This window comes from Biomphalaria glabrata, chromosome 4, assembly GCF_947242115.1.
Source record: "Biomphalaria glabrata chromosome 4, xgBioGlab47.1, whole genome shotgun sequence".
NCBI lineage: Eukaryota > Metazoa > Mollusca > Gastropoda > Planorbidae > Biomphalaria > Biomphalaria glabrata.
In genome coordinates, this window is record NC_074714.1 from 49027844 (window position 1) to 49049324 (window position 21481).

Here is a 21481-nt window from a genome sequence, read left to right on the forward strand (position 1 = left end):
TTTTGTGAAAACAATGTATAGGAAAGGCCCATCAGCGAAATGGCATATAAAGCGAACACCTCCCCGTAATTTTTATCCATTCTTATTTATTTCAAAAGTAACTGCAGAACTAATAAAATGGTATTACAAAGACTTCATTTTTCTACATTTCCCACATAGTCACTTTCGTTTTCCCTCATAAAATAAAGCATAGCTGAAGGTCAAAGTTGACATGTATGGAAATTTCATTCTCAAAACGTTTCCGGATAAACGAGAATAGGTTCGAACTTAAGGCGATTTTAAAGCACCAATGGACATCGGCCGAAAAAAAATCGCCTATTATGCTTCTAAATTGATGAGGAAATAGTTAGCTAGAATAGCTAAGGCTATTAATTCCGTTGAAAAAAAAATATTATGGAATGTTCGCTCAAAATGACCTTTTTAACTGAAAACCTATTCAGCGAAACCCCTATTATAAGCTTAAAAAGCCATTAAAAATAATGTAGTTACTGAGTTAATCTGTTTTTCTTTTTGTCTTATCTAATGTTATTGTTTGTAAACTGAAATATTAAAATAATAGGCCTATTTTTAACCTTAACCCAATGTCTTCGATTTCGAAGATTAAGGATGAGTGCAGTAGCCTACATGTTTCACATGTCTACGCCCAGTTGTGACCGGCATATTTTCCCGCATTTTCTTTCCGTCTAAAATGTTTGACTCACACCTCTCTCTCCAACAGTCATATGCTGGCAGTTACTTTCCTCTATGCCAGTGAGGGTGAAATGACGCATCATTTGAAACAGCGCTTAGGCCTATACGGTTTATACGGGGGGGGGGACCTCTGTTTTGCCGTCCTCCTTTTTTTGTAACTGGCTGGTTAACCTCTTGTTACTAATTAATGATATCAATATGTGTATAGGTGTTTAAAAGAAGATCAGAATTCATTTTCACTGGGTTCCCCCACCATTAGGATTAGGATTTCCAAGAGTTTTCCAGGAGAAAATATTCGATTTCAGGAGCGGAAAAAACGCTAACTATATATTTAGTAATAAATATAAGAATTACCATATAATATACATGTATAAAATTACAAGATCTCTCCTGAGCCTTTCGTCTCCATGCCCGAAACCCAAGTTGTTGAAGATCTACCTCCCATACATCATCAATCCATCGCATTCGGGATCTGCCTTTGGGTCAATCAGCGAGCGCGCGTGTGTGTGTGTGTGTGTGGGGGGGGGGTCGAGTTGATGTTGATTAAATTAAGTGCACTGAACATGTGTTCTTAAAAAAATAGTCACAGTAACGAGAGTTTATGAAATGGGGAGTAAAATGACGTGGACTAGCCTAGAGGGAGGAGGCAAGATAGAATTTTGTAGTTTCTTTCTTTCTCTAAAAGAAAAATATTTGATCGCAAGTTTCGTAGGCTATATATACATCAGTTCCAAGCAGAGAAAGGAGATGTGGAGCACGAGAAAAGTGAAAACAAATTTAGGCCTAATGTCACAAGGAGGACAATAGTTATAATGTTTCATGGAAGAAGTTAGATGGTAGATCTAATTGAAGCAGAATTTCCTATATTTTAACATGCTATTTCGCTATTTTTTACGGCCTTTCGCTCATTATGACTCCCGCGAAAATTGCGTTCGCTGATTAGGTCCGACCCCTACCGCAAGTTGACTTGAATTATAAATTTAATAGCTGATATTGAAAAAAGATTCAAATTTAGTTTTATCGCCCAATAGCTGAGGAGTCCGCAGATGTTTTCATTTTTTTAATAAGTTTAACCATTGCGGAGTTATAAATTCTAAACTAAAAACTGGCACAAAAGCGTTCGCCATTGGTCCTTTCCCATAGATCTATAGGAGTAAACTTTTTAAATTATCCATCACGTGAATAATCTGTTTACTTTTGTTTTTTAAAATAGACTAACTAGATCACTGAACTAGATATAGTATAGAGTCTAGATATCTACTCTAGATAATAATCTAGGTTAGAAAATATATTAATAGTCTTATAGACTATATAGAAATATCTAGACTCTCAATTTAAAAAAAGATAGATCTAAATCTATATTATTTTTAAAAAGTGAAAGTTTGCATTATTTTCAGATAGATCTAGATAAACCACACTATTAGAATGATATAATGATTATATGATATATCTACAATAAGGTAATGGATTTTCTCCCCTGTTGCCATGGGAAATCCCTCAAATAATTCATATTTTGATTTAGATTCTAGACTAGATTCTCATTAGATGTAGTTTATATTCTAGAATCTAGATATTATATGTGATCTCTGAAGTCTAGATCTAGTTATTATTTGTATCTATCATCATCTCGACATCTCTATTTTTATATCTAGTTAATCTAGATCTAAATCTAGTTGTCTACTCTAAGTCTAGTCTAGTTAAGTTAAGTCCATTGCTGATTTCATTGGATTTCAGGCAAGCCAAGGAAAAAGTTTGGAAAATGGAATCATCTCAAAAGGTTATCCTTTGTTGAATAAAATAAAAAAATATTAGAATCTACTCATCTAGATTCTATATCTAGAAACCTAGATCTATCTTGTACTAATATAGATTGGCCCGCTAGCTCGACTAGACTACTCGACTAGGCTCACTAGGCCTACTCAGTAGGCTTCTGTGTCTAGATTTAATTAATTTATTAGTGTAAGCTCCATGAGACTGAGACACAAAGACATACTGATTAAATTTTAAACCAAATAGATCTAATCTAGTAAACATATAGGAGAATTATATAGATATAAATAACAATACTTAGACTATTATAGCTATCCTATCAGTAATTCAATCCTTAGCCTAAGCCTAATAAGGGTTAATATTTAACCCATTATGTAAAATATTAGAACATTCAGAAAAATGTAGCAGCATTATAAATCACCTAGATATAAAGATACAATAATGTCCTAGTAAACACCACTAACATTTGAAATTTTAGATAATTTTAAACTCTATAATTTTAAGTGATGATTTTTTCAAAAAGTTTAGATAGTATCTTATCAAAAAAGGAGATGACTAGGCCTACATCCTATGCCTATCAAATTAGAGCATGTTTTTTTCACTCAGAAACAAAACACCACTTGTTAAGAAAAACTAAAATTTAAAAAAAAAATATATACAAAAACAGCCCTAGATTTAGTTTTCTTTTATTATTCTAATTTCTTTCAGTATAAATTTAGTCTTAATATTTATAGTTTCCACAGTACTAAAGGGTGGCACTACAATGTCACATTCAGCTATGGTATATATGTATATAATGTCCACCCAACTTGTTGTTATGTTGTGGTTAAATATTCTGTTTTATGAGTGAATTGAATGGTCTCAAAATCTGTTATCAAACCTGCAGCCTTTTCATTGGTCTTTATCAATGATGTAGCTTTTTACTACTTTTTTTTATTCCAAACAAACCATAAAGTATACCAATTGACACTATTGCTTAATTTATTTCTGTCAATGCTTTACAGCAACTTGGTCCTGGCGGTGTTCCCTTGGATGCTTGCACATCAGATTATTACAGGACCAAAGATTTACCTTACAGATTTGAACATCCAAGTGAGTATTTGAGACTTTTTTTTTACATGTATAATTTACATAAGCTACAAGTTATAATTTTGTTTATTTTTACATTAAAATCTTTCCTTTCTTCTACTCTTTCATAAAAAACACTGAGTTTTACATATTTTCTTTTTTTTTTATTCAGGCATCAGGTTATATTCTCATTACTATCACTGGCAAACACAATTATTAAAAAAATCCTATGTCAATTTGTTTATTTACTTTGAGTTGCAATAAATATTCCAGCAATAGCATGCCCTTCTATAATATTGTTGTATTATCCCTAAGGATTTAAATTACAATGTAGGTTATTAGACCTTGGTTCTAGCCTGCTCTGTGACATTCTTATACACTTTTATTTGAATCTTTGAGGATCTGAGAAACAAAAGTCTCAAGTAAACATAAGACAAATAACCCAGTTGATCATTGAAAAATCTTTTAAAAAGTAGAAGTTAAGTACCCTTTTCAGACCTTGCAATCTATAAGGGCAAATGATGTAAAGGTTATCTGTTTCTGTGGCTTAGGGTCAACAAGGGCGTTATATGGCCAGCACAATAACCAACTGCCTTTACTTTACCCATTAGAGCTAGGTGGACTTGGGGTGCCCTGAAAATCCCTAAATTCAAATGCCAGTCCTCACGAGGATTTGAATCGAGATCCCTTGGTTTGTAAGCCAAGCACTTTACCACTTTTTCTGCATTAGAAATATGTTACATCAGCTGTCTTAATCATGATGTTAAACCCATGTAACAGTATTCAATTATTCGAATACTCAATAGATTGAAATCAAATTTACATGTCAATAAAGTCTCAAATTTTTTTTTAGATGTAATGAAAGGATATGGTCAGAAACCTCAACATCCTATGTACACAACTGAAGCCTCAAAATATGGATCCAAGATGCCATCAGTCCACACTATGCCACTTTGTTTTCATGCCAAATCACAAAAATTTTCAGATGTAAGTCTCAGTTTAAACTTTAAACATGGATTAAATTTAATTACTTAATAGCTTATAGATCCTTTTTTAAAAACAAAGCTTATTTAAGGGGAAGAATCCTCACTTATAACTTTATCTCAATAATGTAGAAGTTATTTCCAGTATTTGATATAAAACAAAATAATTAATTAATTTATTGAGTAATTGGTTAATTTTTTAATTGATACATTTTTTGCTAGGTACAATAAATAATAGCTTAAAGCTTCAACTTGATCTGAGAATGGGTGTGGGAGAAATAATGTGTACATTTTATTTAAGGGGATTAAACCCTATATATTTAGTCATATATGCTAATACTGAAGGATTAATTTCCCTTGTTGTTATCAAACTTAGTAATTAATTACCAGTAGTTAATTCACTAATTGGTTAATTATGTTTTATTGATTCATGTATTGTCTGTGCCAATGAATAGTTTTGCAAAGTTTCAGCTTGATCCAAGAATGGGTGTGGGAGGCATAAACTTTTGACCAGACAGAGTGAGTTGATATAAGGTTTGTAAAAAGAATATGGTAAAGGTGCTTTTATTTTTCTTTCTAGGAACTTGGTAAATGTGGAATGCCTCGCAACTTCTCACTGAATACATCAATGGATAAAAGTATAATTTAATTGAGAATGAATATTTTATTCTGCAGCTGTGTGCATTTTCACATTTTTTGTTTTTGGAGTTAAGAGAGAACACATTCATTGTAAAATTTCTGTAGAAAGCAATATGTCAAATGTAATTCTATTTCTTTGTAAAAGTATCTGAAATGAACACTACAAAGTTTATTGTTCACAATTATGAAATGAAATTATTCTTGATTTTTGTTTTAAAATTGTAGAAAATTACAATTACTGGTACACTAATATTTTGGAACCTTTGTTTACATATTTTGTATTCTATTATCATTTGATGACATCAAAAATGTCACTGTTGCTTTGTAAATACAATAGTGTAAACTTATTTTAAAGATGGTCTGTTTGATTTTTTTGTTTGTTTAATAATTTGAAATATTTTTAACATATGTAGATGTGACTAGAAATCCAATAAAAAAAAAATATTTGCTCAAATTCATGGAAAAGAAATCAACACCAGTAATTCATCTGGACACATGGATCACCTTTCAAGACAGATACCATTTATGTAAAAATAGGCTCAGAAAAAATATTGTAATATTTTTATTAAATAAATACACTGTATATCACCAATATTGAAACTGATGGCCCACGATTTTTTACATATATCAACAACATTAGCAAACATTTAATGAAGACAAAATTTTAAGGTCAACAAAATAGTAGTTTAGAAAAAACAACAACACAAAAGCTGATCAGAAACAATTTGAAATGCTACCTATAAAAAAGTTTCAATATAATTGTCATTTAAAAAAAACTAAATCATAAACATATATAGCAAACACTATTTACAAAGAAATTGAATACTTCAGCTAAATCACATTAATAAATGAACCACTTGTTCTGGAGTTCTAGGGACTATGTTCTGGCCATCCCTGTAGTTATTCTTTGGGTCAATGATGGCATTGTAAATTTGTTTGTAGGCTTGACACACCAACTCTACTGATCTTTTCTTGGCAGATGCCCTAGATTGACAAATGGTCACAAAAAAAATAAAAATAACAAAATTATGAATTCCCTAATTCAGTAAGTAACTATTTCTAGAATGAAGTAAGAATGTAATGATACACCTATCAAATATAGGGGGGGGGGAACAAAGAGATAAACATGTGTGTGGAGTCACTCAATGAACTTCTCTGTTTGGTGTGTTTGTTCTCTTTTGTGGAATGTTGTTGTTTTTAATTGAAAAACAAAAGTCAGTGTAATCACAGTAACTTTCCAATAAAATAAAAATAAAGTAATAAAGTAAAGTTCCCCTTTCAGACCTTGTGGTCTAGAGGGCAGATGACCTTTACAATTTTCAATAAAAGTTTTAGTCTTTTTGACAAAAATATTCCTTTGAACAATTTGTTTCAATAATTATGTCAAAACACAAACAGAGATAAGTTTATTACATCTTTAAATTTTAATTATACATTATTTTTTTATTAACCAGTTCTAGATCTAAGAAGCATATAAGAAAATTATACTAATACTTATTCTTGAACAATCTGGACTAAATATTTGAGAAATGTATAACCGACCTAGTAGATGATTGGCCCTATTTTAGAATGACTAGACTATAGACAAGACTAAAGGATACTTTAACATTTGTTTACACAAGAAACTAAGAAGAGAAATTTGAATTGAAAGGCAAGAAAGACTTACTGAAGGAGGCTAACAACAAGTGGGCTGATTTATTATTTTCAAGCATACAAAAACCTTTTTAATAATTTTGTTACATAGTTCACATGATAAAGAGTTGCTGAATTTAAAAAATCACATATATGTGTGTATGTATGTACCATACTGGCATAATATCTAAACAGATAGTTTTAGTTGATCTCCTACTAAACAAACTAAATTATTCTAATATCAGTGTTTATTATCATACAAATCAAACTTAAAAAAGTGTAAATGTAAAGTTCCCCTTTCAGATCTTGCAACTAATGTCAGGTGCACATTTGAGTTGTGTGGACTCTGGGCAACCTAAAAATCCAGAAAATCAAAACCCATCTTCACTAGAATTCTCCTCAGTTTGGGAAACAGTTGGTTTACCACTCAGCCACCAAACCCCAACAAAAACTGTTATCTACTAGTGGTAGATTTAAATATTCCTCGTATAGGAATGTTGTCAGCTATTGCGTCCTTTTGTCTCATATGTGTATTCTGTGGATTTTGTTAGTGGTTTCAGCGGTCTCAGCTCCAACTTACCAAAAAATATTGCATTAGCACAAAGTCATCTCCCATACAGCCCTGCTGTTAAACAATATACAATGCCTCTAAATTGTCCACACCAGCATTCATCAGAATATCACTATTTGTAGTGTAGTCTGGCCATTGTATGCGCATGAGCATAGTGAAAGTATTCAAGAAGCCTTTGTTGTTTTCTGTATAGTAGGTCTCAAAGCCATACAAAACAATTGTTAAGCACTGATATTTGTTGGCAGATGGAGCAATACATTCTTGTTTGAAAGCTGCCCAAGTCCAGGTGGTTAGCTACTTCTCACTAAAGTGATGTGTCATTAGATACCATGTTTCCCAGATATGCAATGTGGTACACCACAATGAGGGAGTGGCAATTCATGGTGGCAATTCATTATAGAATATCTGGAACAACACTTCTGTTTTCCCTAGGTTGATTGTTAGATGTAAGGACGCATGACGTAAACTAATTTGTTGACAGCAAGCTGAAGCTCATGTCCAATGTGAGCAAGTAGGGCACAACCATCCACATAAAAAAGTTCTGTGGTGATCTTCTCTTTAGTTTTAGTATAGGACAGTAGGCACTGTTGGTTGAATATACTATTTCTAAGTGAAACATGACATAGGTCAAGATTGTACCTAACTTGACCGTTTGTCCCTGGCTGTCTGATAATGGACAGGAACCTTGTAGAGCACTTGAATTAGCACAAAGCCCTCCACAAACCATAGCAGCTCACTGGATCAAAAGCCTTAGCAAGATCTACAAAGGCAGCATATATGTCCTTCTTCTGTTGCATTTTTCTTGCACATGTCACATAACAAAAATGACACACAATTATGAATAAAAGAAACAGGCAATCATTGGTCCGTAAATAGATTGTCAGGAAATAATAGATGTGATAAATAGATGTGATTGTAAGCACAGAATTGTAACAATTTTATTGTTTGACATTTTCAATGCTGTACTTTATGTAAGTATGTATTAGAATTTCTGAGCCTTTAAATCAAACACCATCTTGAGCTGTGATCACTCTGTCATCATTGACAGACAGATATTATAATTAATAATGCTTGTACAGATGTTCAGACAAATATGAAGTGCAGTAAAACAGTGTAGCATTAAATTTCAACCAACCTGACAGTTGAGCTAAGAATAAGGCTGCACTGTGGCAAAGTCAGGCTGTCTGGTTGCGCCAGGTAACTGTCAAACTTGTTCTGCAAATAAACAAGAAAAATGTCTAAATTTAAAACTTGCTATAATTTACTTACAAAATAATCAATAATATTAAGGATACCAATTTTATTTTAATATTCAATTGTAAGTAATCTTACCATGGCTGATTTAATGGCAATCTCATCCAGACCAGATATTGAGGATAGTGGGCCCTGAAAGAAAAAAGAGTTCATAATACATAACAGACATCAAGAATTAAACGTCAAGAACAATTTGTCTTTGTATTACTATCCACTGTGAATTATGAACCTAATTTATTTAGCTGGCAAGATCAAATCATTTTCAGTCTCAATTTTTACATTTTTTTTATAGTATATGTTTGCAACTAATTGGAATTTTTTTCTACCTTTTGCGAGACATCATTACAGAATTAATATATTGAACGAGACCACAGGTTATTGATTCATACATATAGCACATAGAGCACAGCAACCTAGGCATTCTCCTGAAATATGACCAACTTGATATAAGGATTAAAATGATCACTTCCTGATCTGGCATGATTAACCAGAATCTATATCCACAAATGTGTACATTTAACTTAACGAAACCCCACTGAGCCCACTTACTGTGTAGTGTGTGTCTATAATGTGTGCACTTACATGCTCAGGCCTGTGTTGTTGTATGGAGCCATACATCTGTGCCAGTCCAACTCTGTTCAGAATATAGGACGCTTGTTCACTGACCAGAGTATCTAAGTGAGCCTCAGTCTATGTTTTGTGTAACAAAAGAAAAAAGAAAAAATGATCAAATAAAAGAGATTAATATAAAAGATATCAAATTTAAAAAAAAAAATCAATGAGCTAATATTAGAAGTTTCTATTACCTGTTTCTGAGCTATTCATATAGAAAAAATAAATTTCAAATGCCAAATAATTTTTTAGATGCCATAACAAAATATTAAAATCAAATCATCTGAAACATTTTTAAAATAACCAAAATACCAAAGTAAAAAAGAACACACTAAATAATAATAATAATAATAATAAAATTCTGGATTGGCCCAGTAATTCCTCAAGGTAGAACCTTTATTTTTTTAAATTATTTTTAACAAGCTAAGTAAGACAAACCTGAGCATTCAACATTTCCAGCCTGGCATCAGTAAACTCATACAGGGACAAGGTTGTGTTCATCAGGTGGATAGAGTTAACCATGTAGGCAGCCATATCCACAGCATTCAGTCTACTGGCTGACACTGAACACATCTGGAGAAGTGGGTCGATAACACAGGCCAGGATCTGAGGAAACAATTACAATTTGGTCATATCAGAGATATGTTTCTGCTCTAAAATGATTCTTCTGTCCAAAGTTATTTCATCTTTTTTAACACTGAACCAAAAGCTATGAATTGAGTGGATTTGTTTTAACAGCACAACATGATGCAGTAACTACTGTTGTGGTTTTGTCCATTTGCTAAGTTTGTGTCTTAAAATTAAAAAGCATTAATAAAAGTCTGATTTGCCAACATGTTCAAAATAAATGTTATACTCACTGTTTTCCAAACATGAGTCTTTTAAATTGTGTTTGCAAGTATCAAAATTTATATATATATTTAAAAGGGAGTCTATTAGTGATCTATTCTTTGATATATATTATGGCCTCTCAAAAGCTTGCCAACAAATTTGTAACTTTATTATATATATTATGAATACAAAGCTACAATCATATTTCAATAAAAGTTTTGATTGAAACTGCCGTAAAATATTAAGCATAGATATGTTTAAATAGTTTTCTTATATTTCTATAATTTTTCTTTTGTTGAATATAGTTATATTCAATATGTTAGATTATTACTTTGTTATTTTTTACACAAATGGCAGAAACTTTTAAACATGTTGCTCCAAGAATCCTACCTGTTTGTAATCTTGTTTCTTATCATCAATTCTAACAACTGAAGCATCATGACATGCCAAGACATCTCGTAGTAACTGTAAGGTCTGAGTCAGGGATGATGTAGCACCTAGGTCAGGAGGGGGAAGCTCAACCTGGACACGTTTAAAAAATTCAATGAATGATTAAAACAAGCCAAAGGAAAGACAGAAATTAAAATTCAACCATTTATATGTTTCTTACTTTATCCAACAATCTATTAGCGTGGCTGGTGAGACTGTTGAAGAACATGCGATGACTCAAATCTTGTATTTCTGCCACAGTTGTCAACAAAGCCGCCTCGCTGCTAATAATTTGGCTGCAGCAAAGATATAAACACACAGTTATAAAAATGTCCGGCTTTCAACATATGCTTACATTAAAATACGAACAGTAATAAAAATGTCTGGCTTTCAACATATTTTTACACTGAAATACAAAACTCGAACCTAATTGAAATAGTCAAATAAAAACACATTATAGCTATCAACTTTTTCTTTCCCTAATTATTTTCCATGTCTGGCTTTCAACATATGCTTACATTAAAATACAAACAGTTATAAAAATGTCTGGCTTTCAACATATGCTTACATTAAAATACAAACAGTTATAAAAATGTCTTGCTTTCAACATGTTTACATTGAAATACAAACAGTTATAAAAATGTCTGGCTTTCAACATATGCTTACATTAAAATACAAACAATTATAAAAATGACTGGCTTTCAACATATGCTTACATTAAAATACAAAGTTATAAAAATGTCTTGCTTTCAACATGTTTACATTGAAATACAAAGCTGTGTTAAACAAATGACAAACAAAAAGCTAGGATTTCACTTACGTGATAGTGTGGTGATAAAACTTCAACAAATTGTCCAGCTTGTATAATATAACTGGGTCCTGCTCAGAAACCAACACTTGTTCAACTCGAACCTAATTGAAATAGTCAAATAAAAACAAATTATAGCTATCAACTTTTTCTTTCCCTAATTATTTTCGATGTTCCAATGGAACTATTCATTTTGCTCATTTGTATTTCACTATCCAGTTATGATTGCACTTCAATAACGTTTTGGTTTGTAATCAGGAAATGTTATATTAGGTATATAATTATAGAAGAATGCATGTTTTTTTTATATATAACACAAATTAAAGTTTATAAACCAAGAATTAATTTAGTTTAATGGGGTGAAATCAACATTGTTATCGTCAGTTAAAGAGAGAAAGAAGTAGAGCATAGCGAGTCCTTTGGAAAAGTAAAACATAGAGAAGAATGAAGTCATCTAATTAGCAAGAAACTCAATAGTGCCTCAAAGGCTCAACAGACAAGTGAAGAAGATAGTGGAGTTTGACCAAACTGTATGTATAACTTCAATAACAGAAAATTAACTTCTTTATTCCTTTGGCAATTCAATTATTTAATAGAAGCCAACTTTCTGATGTGAACTTCACATGTAATGATTAATGACAACTACAATTCCCCTCTCAGATCTTGCAATCTATCTGTTTCTGTGGTCCATGGTTAACAAGGCTGTCATGTGGCCGGCATTGACCAACCGCTTTTACTTTTCTCCAACTATTGTCAGGTACCCATTAGAGCTGAATGGACTCAGGGGTGCCCTAAAGATCCCGAAATGAAAAATCCCAGTCTTCACCTGGATTCATACCCAGGACCCCTCGGTTCAGAAGCCAGGTGCTTTACCTTCAACCACTGAATCTAATGATGACTATGTATGTTATTTTCCTTTTCTACCTTTGTCATGTTTTGTCATGTGTAATGCACTATTGTAAGACAAATTTCCTCAAGGATAAAACTGAGACAAATCACAGTTACTTAACAACCATATTATCTATATATTCTCATCCAATGTTATATTTACATAATGTTAACATACAAACCTTAAATGGTGTACAAACACCCTCTGTTATATTGCCTAATATTTCTTCCAACTGTATTACATTAGCTGCAAGTGGATATTGTTAAATTAAGCAAGTGTAAATCACATTATTATTGTACAAAGCAATGAAAAAAACTAAATGACAAAACTGAATAAAAGATATTCCTATCAGAGAGATTGGCATTATTAATTTAACAAATATTTATAGATTATTTCTTTAAGTACAATGCTATCATGTGCTTACCAGAACAGTTTTTCACAAGGAACATTCGAAACATACAATGGACGAATGGGTTAAGATCTAACCAAAGTCAGACAGCCATTTTGCTGACCACAAAACTCTCTCTTTAAGTAGAATGCTATCATGTGCTTACCAGAACAGTTTTTCACAAGGGACTGAAGATATTCTTTTTCTGAAGCAGATGATTGGTGGAGCCATGCCAACATGTCACCAACATAACGAAGTGGATCATGGGAATGAAGCTCTATGGGTCTTGGGGTGCCACCTGGACCTGTTGTATATAAATATGGCAGAGAATTTTCTAATGTGTAAAAACAAAATACCCTAAGTTTGAACAGAAACAAATCTATGATTACATTTTAATGATTGTTCAATTTAAATTTTCCAAAGTTATCAATTTTGAATTTAAAAAAAAAAAGACAATGTGATTATTTGAAGACCAACTTTCTACCTCCACGAGTTAGTGCGTCAATGAATCCTCGAACTACAGCACTTCTTCTTGCCTTTCCGAATTCATCCAAAGAATATCTGCAAAGTTAAAGAAATAAAAAGTTAAGTAAAGGTGTCTCAGAGGAACTAGGACAAAGCTATTAAAGTTGTTCCTTTCTGGGAGAGAGTTTTGTGGTCAGCAAAATGGCTGCCTGACTTTAGTTAGATCTTAACCCATTCGTCCATTGTATGTTTCGAATGTTCCTTCAGAATTGAAGATCATTACATCCTAGCCCTAACCTCTCGCAGGATGGTGGTGGATAGGATTCAAACCTGGGACTATCATGACAAGAGTCCAGAGTACCTAGCACACAACCAGGCAGCCATCCAGATAGACGAGCTCTTCATGTAAGCCTGCTGTCACTAGCAGAAACAAAGAAAAAAGTGTCTATGTAAACTATACCCTTTACTAAGCTCTTCATAGCAATGAATACACTTCTTCTTCTTCTTCTTCCTCGTTCACATTTTTATGTTGAAGCGTTCAGATGACTAGACCAATATTTGAGATGAACTGTGCAGTGGTTTTCAATTTAGGAAGCTCTCCATATATTTTTCTTTCTATTGGGGTGTTTTGGGGCCAGTGCCTTGTACAGGCATCATGGTAAAGAGAACAGTTTTGAAGGACATGGTCAGCATTCTCTGGTGACACTCCACATGGGCAGATTTCACTGGCTCCAATTTTGAGCTTCCGGTACATATGCTGTCTTATTCTGTTGTGTCCGGTCCTGAGACGAAAGATTAGACGTTGATTTTGTCGGGATAGTTTATAATAAACATCACCTTTTTTGTGATATGGATGAGAGATTGTCCATTTCTCATTTATTTTATTTACTATTAGTTTCATCATTTCTTCTGGATGTTTAATTGTGAGTTTGTTCTCCCACTCTTGGTGAGTGTGTCAGCCTTCTCATTTCCTTCTAGTTGCACATATAATGAATACACAATAACTGTGAACTGTAACGCCATACAATAAAATAAAATAACTATGTGCTTCCTGGGGAGTAATCATATCATCTCTGAAACCCACAGGGAAAATAGAAAAGCTGAGGACCAAAGCAAACATGGAAGCTATCAACAGAACAAAAAGCTAATACATCAGGATGGACATGGACCCAACTGAGGGGCATTGTTCAGAACAGAATCCGATGACAATGACAAAGTACTATCGCAGCCTTAAACACCACTGGCAATAAAAAGGACTATTAAAAAAAGCATAAAATCTTAGAACGAGAGTTTCTTTTAAATTAATGATTTCCTACTTTAAGAGCACAGGTCTATCCTGTAGAGCTTCCACTGCTTGACATAAGAGATAACTGACATCAGGGGTGTCTTGAGTCACCTGACGACACTGATCTGTTAAATAGTGATAGCATTTATTTAAAAAACATTTTAGAGCTTTATCTTTGGTGCAAATTTCAAATGTTTAACACTCATTAAAAACATAAAAGTTGAAGAAATTATATCTGCAAGAGAAATTGTTGGTAGAAAAAAAAGCTTAAAGGCAAGGGAGGTAAAAAAAACAACCCAAAAGTGGGCAGTTTAATGTCTGGGCTGGTTAGTGATTGGAGATCTGCCAGATTTGTAATGGGTAAATGTACACACAGTAGAGATGACTTGGTATTGGCTAGCCATTCAAAAAAACATTTTTGGCAATAATTGTCTGCATAGTAATTATTGTAAAAAACATTTTCAAAAGCTATAATTTTTTACTAACTTAATTCTTTCCAGTATTGCATAATTTTTATTATTATTTCTGAAAGTCTCTTTAGGTTATTCAGTTTGTTTTCAAGTTAAGAAGATATAATACACCAATCACAAAACACATAAACACAAAAACTCTTTTGTTCTATCGGCAATTGAATAGTTGTACAAAATGTACGTACTGTTGTAAATTACACATGTAATGTTAAAAAGAAACATATATTTTGTGTGCCATCATACAAATGGTTTTCTCTAATTATGTATTGTTTTTTTCAATGCACTATTGTTAAACTAATTTCCTCATGGATAATAAAAATTATTATTATTATTGTTATTATTCAATTAGATGCTCAAAGATGTCATAAGATATTTGTTCTCTGTCAGCAAGTGCATGAGACAAACTGATAACAATTTGACGTATACGTACATGCATTTAAATTTTATAATGCTTTATAGCCTTGTATGACACAATGATAATGTTTATAATTGCCTAATGAAATAGATTAAAGTTGGATATAATTTTCAAAATTCTGGATGGTGGTGGCTCTAAAGAATTTTTAAATCATTGATACATAAGAAGAATTTCTTTACTTTGGGTCCATCTGTATAATCTTTCATATGCAGACTCTTGGTGTAAGGCCATGGACTCCATTATCTCCAACCTTGACATTGAAAAGAATAAAAATGTATTTCAAATTAGTTTATGTACTTTGATAATATCTACTTCTTTATTTTAATGATATAAATTTGCGTTGGACTCTAGAACATTTTAGAAAAACAAATATGATGATATGATTGAACTATTTGAACTGAATACAGAAAATTTTTATTTTATTTCTGAATAGCTTTGTGTACATGACAACAATAATCATGGTTTATTAAGACTGTAGACATGTCTTTGACTTCTGCAACTCTTTAAACATTCATTCATTCAGGAAGAGGTATCTGGGAAAAGGACACACAGTTAGCAAAACTAAGCTCAAGTCAGGATTCAACCTTGAGCCCCCTTGATAGGTAGTCAAGGGATTTTTGCCACTCAGACACACATTCCACTTGTTAATTAAAGCAAGAAGAAGACCACATGTTGATGACATTAAGATGAGATGAGCAGATATCTCACTAATCCATTGGCGCTAAGAGAAATGGCCCAAATTTGTTCAAGATTTATCAGTGATACTGTCAGAGACTCTGTCATGGTGTTAAAGGATTCAAGTTTACAAAATATTTATACTTCATTCATTAAAAGAAAATGTGTTCACTCTCACCCTGCTGTTTGATGATTTGTGCGTAGAAGAAATTTACAGTCACTGTGAATCTGTTTCACCTTGGCTAGAGCTTTAAAAAAATCCTGATGTGGAAAAAAAATGTGTACATTTTTAAAGACTTTGAAAACAAAGTAAGACTTACTCAATATGATGTTTGATAACAGTTACCACAAATTATCTACCTACAGCATGCAATCCTCCATCTCTAGTGCCGCGAAGAATTTTTATTTCATCAGGCTTAAGTTGAAATTTCTCCAGAAAAGCATTAGCCACCTGCTCTCTCAACTGTAGTTTTTGACTAAATAACAAAAAAAATAGAGACATGAGTTAACAAAGAGAGACATGAGTTAACAAAGAGACAGACATGACTTAACAAAGAGAGACATGACTTAACAAAGAGAGACATCAGTTAACAAAGAGACTGACATGAATTAACAAAGAGAGACAGGAGTTAACAACCACGTATCTTTTTGTATATGTTTAAGTTTCTATCTATAGATTATAGATATACATGTATAAAAACCGAAGGGTTACCTTTCATTGTGCAGTGAAGTGGTTTGAGAAATAAGGTGGTGAGTTTTGGCTTTAGCTGCCTAAAGAAATATGATTCAAACAAACAAAAATACTAATAAGTTAGATATATTAATTTAAAATTAATAAAGAACACAGACAGAATCTTAAGGGGAATGAATATAAGTAATAAAGTCCATAAATAATAATAATTAATTTCATAAAGCATTGCTTTTCTAATCTCAGGATAAAAGAAGACAGCAAAACTTTAAAAGACTAAGGAGATTTATTGTTATCTCACAGACAATGTACAAAGCTAAAGCGCTTAGATTATTAGTAGACTAAAATTAGGCAAAGAAGAAGGGAGAAGAAAGAGAACAAGTAGTGAATAACATGAAAATATTATTTCTTGATACAAATATAACTTACAAAATGAACAAAGAAAGAAAAGAAAGCATACGCATCTATTCAATTTAATTAACTTTTATCATGGATTAATATACTCATGTTAATATTCTAGAGATGTGAATGGTAAAAAAAAAATATACCTTAAGACGATTTGTCATATCTTGACAACATTCATTCATAGCCTGAACATCAGAATATACACTGTCAAGTTGCTAGACAATGGAAATGTTATCATATCAGTTATTTAAGGATTAATCAAAAGTTAAGTACTATTTTAGAATACAATATTTTTTTTATTTATTATTAAGGAATATTGTATATATTGCTCCAGTTACAACAAGAGCCAGTCTTTCTAAATGTTTATTATTGTTGATTGGATATTACATTAAATAAAATTTTCCCACAATATGTAAAAAGAAAACAAAAAAATAGTACCTCTTTCACTGCTTGGAATGCTGATAAAAACTCTTCATTAATAGCAAGGCTTCTTTTTTCTATATCACTTCTTAAGTTCCTGCGGCTGCGTAAATTATTCTCAGTAAAAAATATTGACAAAGCTTTCAGAGCTTCCAGCATCTCCTAAAAAATAAAGATATTTGGAAAAAAGTTTTTAAACTATAAACTAAAGTGTTACATTTTTACTTACCATTTTGTTGTGGTATATTATTATTGATTAGCTGATATTTGTACTTAGATACAGTGAAAATGTTTGTATAGGTTTTTTAATTTGCTGGAGCCTTTAAGTCCACAAAGAAGTGCTCTACAAGATGAACCAAAGTCAATCTATGACTAGAACACCAACAACAATGTCCCCAAAGAATTCTACAACTCCTTAAATAACTTTGCTTTGATTCTCACGTGGAACAGTAGTAGGGAACTCAGTCATAGTCTTATAGGATGAAAGTGTTGCTTTTTTAATCCAATAGTTTAAGAGGAGCACCCTGTCCCATCCACCAACTTTAGTTATAAGTCAATTAGTGAGGGGATGTGCAGTGGCTGATCAGTAAAGCCTGGGGCTTCAGGGTTCAAATCCTGTATGAAGACTGTGATTTTTATTTTCCGGATTTTTTGGCACCTTTGAGTCCACCCAGCTCTAATGGGTACCTGACATTAGTCGGAGAAAAGTAAAGGCGGTTGGTCATTGCGCTGGCACAGAAACAGATGACCTTTACATCATCTTTACATCATCTGCCCTATAGACCACAAGGTCTGAAAAGGGAACTTTTGCAATTAGTGAGGACTTTAATTTCCATGAAATATTTGAGCCAATCTAAAAGTTTCAGCACCACCAGCCCAAGATACAATTTAAGTCCCACAACACATCACACAAATAATGATATTCTTTGGTTTGTCAGGTTTTAGATTTAGACTTTACATCCAACCCTTATCTCTACCCCCTACCCACTGAAGTAGTCTTTTTTTACCCAACATTTATTGCATGTAAAGATAAAGTTAAATACTTTTGCCTCAATTCCTCTTCCGTAGTCCACCCATTCTGGAAGGATAAATTTTGAGTCAAACTGTGAGGGCTCTGATTTCTATGAAACTTTTGGGTTCATCACATCAAAACCCCAGATACAATTTATTATATAAGAAACTTTGATGAAAGTAAAATTAGTCAATAAATTAACACTGATGAAATAAACATATATTATATTATATACAATGCAATGTACTGCCTTTTTTTTAGGAAAGGAATGTGAAATATAATTCAAGCAGAAATACATGCTACCCTCTTTCTTTTCTTTTTAAGAGATGCATTTCTTACTGGACATTGTTCAACTAGTCACCAGCTGCAATTTCAGATTGTCATTGGAAAGTGAATTTGTTTGAGAGTTCTTATTTGCATTAGGCTGATCAAAGATTCTTTACGTTGAAAACCTTGGAATTCTCAGGTCCACTACTATGAATGTTACATAATTGGCAGTTGACTGTCAATTCCTAAAGTTACTAGATCACAATATTACTTTTAAGAGATAGTATATAATGTTAGTTGCATTTGTCCTGGCTGTTGTTGCGTCAAAGATTGGATGGACCTTTCAATCAAAGAGATTTTATTCAAGGCAAAAAAGACAGGAATGGAGAAAGATAGTCAACAGATCATGTGTGGTGCCCCAATGGTTTGACAGACCAAGGGTTAGGTGAAGGTACATTTACAAATGAATATGCTCCACCCCAATTTTTACGTTTGAACTTTTATAGCTCCGTAATGGTTAGTCCTAGGAAAAAACTGGAAACATCTATAGACTTGTCATCCATTTGTCAATATTACATTGTTTTGTTATGCTTAGCATAGCTACAATAATATATGATGTTGAAGAGGGTCAGGTCAATGAGGTCCAGCGCTAACATTAACGAACACCATTCCCCGCTCTGTACACTAATGAACACTGTCTGTACACTAACAAACACTTTCTGTTATTGTTTTTAAAAATAATTTTATCTTCAATTTTATTTTTTTTAAATATCAATTTCTTTTTAAACCAACTCAAGACCGACAGATTAGTGTTACTTTTCCCACTCTTCATTGGTCTCTTCTCTACTTATAACTGACACCACAACCAGACCATTAGACACAAGTTTTACCTATATTGTGTACTGTAGCCTACCTAGGTCTAGTTGACCCAAATAAAAACTTCGCGACCCCGCTTGTCTAGCCCGCTCACTCTGCTCAGTGACTGTAACCTAATTTGGTACCTGAACGATCAATAATTGTCCCTCCCTCTATGCTTTTTTTTTCTTCTGATACCGTGCTGATGACCAGGCTTAGTACCTACCTGGTTTATCAATAATTAGAATGAGTGAGAAGGAGAGCAAGGTTGTGCCTATCGCTGTGTTTGTTTGTTTGTTAATTGTTTTAGCATATTTTTTGCTTTAGTGTTAGTAGCCTATCACTTTAGAATATCTTTACATTTGTAGAGCATTAGTGATGTGTGGCAAAATAGTAATAAAATAGTGTAGAAAAAATGTAGATCTAGCGCCACCTCTAATAGCTCAATGTTCATTAAAATAGCGTTAGTTAATTTCATTGATAGTAATAAACAAATATTAGTGAACACCCCCTATTTACACAAAGGTTGTGACATGTATGTGTTTTAGGGCCCATTTAGAAGAATTTTAGAATAGGTCTTGTTTAGCTGGTACCTACATTTTCTAAAAAATTCTCCTTCACCCCAGACCTACCCTCCTTCTGTCCTAGAAGAAAGAAAAAAAAGGCATCATCCTACCAGTGTTCTTTGAACTCATGTAAAACCCTTGTTTTTCAGAGAAAACAAAACTAAATGTGTCTGAGCTATATAAAGAAATGGAGCATTTACAAAAACAATCTAATAGACTAGTTTCGTCATAGCTATCAAAATAAAGGCTCATTATAACAAAGATTGTGGGGTGTTCACTAATATCAGAAAATAGGGATTGTTCATTAGACAAAAATGACTATAGATAGATAGATATTGCTGTAATGTAGCCAATAGATTATAGGTAAACAAAATAAGATCAACGATAAGGCTTTACTATCAGTATCATCCTAGTTAAGTAATAAAATAGATAGCGTGAAAACTAATAGTTTAACTGCTAAAGTGCCTAAAGCTTCCTTATTTACATTTTCAAGATTCTCTGTATTCTCACTTCTTCAACTTCTTTCTTTCACCAATCTTTCTGTTGTATCTCATGGTCACAAACTCTTAACAAATTAAAATGACAGCACTTGCCACTTGTACAACGAATGCAGGGTCGTGTAACAATAACAATTATTTTATATTATGACGAATCATACATTTTTTAATTTTTTGGATAGGGCTTCTTACTAATTTACTAATTAAGTTAAGACATTAACTTTTCATTAAGACAATTATCAATATTAAGTAATTACAAATCTAATTAGTAAGTGTTGCGTTAAGAAGTTATTAGACTCTAGTTAAGCCCGACTGTTAAGGCCTTTAAATTATTATTATTATCATTATTTATTATTTAAGTTTAAGGCCACATTAACTGTAACTGTCACTGTAAGGGCCAAACTCAAACTGAAACTCAGAAACTGAGTCGTCTGAGTGAGTGAGAAACTCAAACGGAACTTCAAAGTTCAAATCAAGCAAGAGTTGCAAGAGCAAGAGGGCTAAGCCAAACCTAATAAGCCTATTGATTAGTATTGATAACGGAAAATAAGTCTCAGAGATTATCAACAAGCGTACCTTATCATTATCAAGCCGAGTTTCCAAAATTTTATTAAGTTTTCTTGACAATGGATTTGCTGCAGTTTGTGCATTATTATCCTTTTCATCTTTATTAGCCATGTTTGTTGACACGAAACCGAGTGCTAATTTTTAGAGTTACGAAAAGTAAATTCACTGGCATATATAGATCTATAATCTATGCTAATAGATCCTTAGCAAAAACTATTTATTTCTGTATTTTTTTTTTATTTTTTTTTTTTGCATATTCTTAAAATGTAATAGAAACCTGAGTCTGCGTATCTAGTCACATAAACTAATACCCTAATTCGTCATCTATAG

At 32.5% G+C, this 21481-nt stretch overlaps 2 protein-coding genes across 2 annotated transcripts; one reads left to right on the forward strand and one right to left on the reverse strand.

Annotated features, from left to right (window-relative positions):
* The first annotated feature begins 2177 nt into the window (after positions 1-2177).
* Positions 2178-5497, forward strand: LOC106051535 (piercer of microtubule wall 1 protein-like). The gene is made up of 4 exons (XM_013206717.2): positions 2178-2467; positions 3465-3552; positions 4382-4515; positions 5092-5497. The coding sequence occupies exons 1-4, from the start codon at positions 2450-2452 to the stop codon at positions 5158-5160; spliced, it is 309 nt and encodes a 102-aa protein (XP_013062171.2). The 5' UTR covers positions 2178-2449; the 3' UTR covers positions 5161-5497.
* Positions 5498-5697: 200 nt separating this feature from the next.
* On the reverse strand, positions 5698-21346 carry LOC106051472 (conserved oligomeric Golgi complex subunit 6-like). The gene is made up of 19 exons (XM_056026588.1): positions 21161-21346; positions 17406-17549; positions 17111-17182; positions 16587-16645; positions 16239-16350; positions 16053-16135; positions 15379-15449; positions 14346-14439; positions 13049-13125; positions 12731-12868; positions 12358-12422; positions 11300-11391; positions 10661-10775; positions 10441-10572; positions 9658-9825; positions 9190-9297; positions 8686-8739; positions 8489-8568; positions 5698-6134 (listed from the first exon to the last, which is right to left on the reverse strand). Exons 1-19 carry the CDS (start codon positions 21260-21262, stop codon positions 5987-5989), a joined length of 1914 nt encoding a protein of 637 aa, XP_055882563.1. The 5' UTR covers positions 21263-21346; the 3' UTR covers positions 5698-5986.
* Positions 21347-21481: the final 135 nt, after the last annotated feature.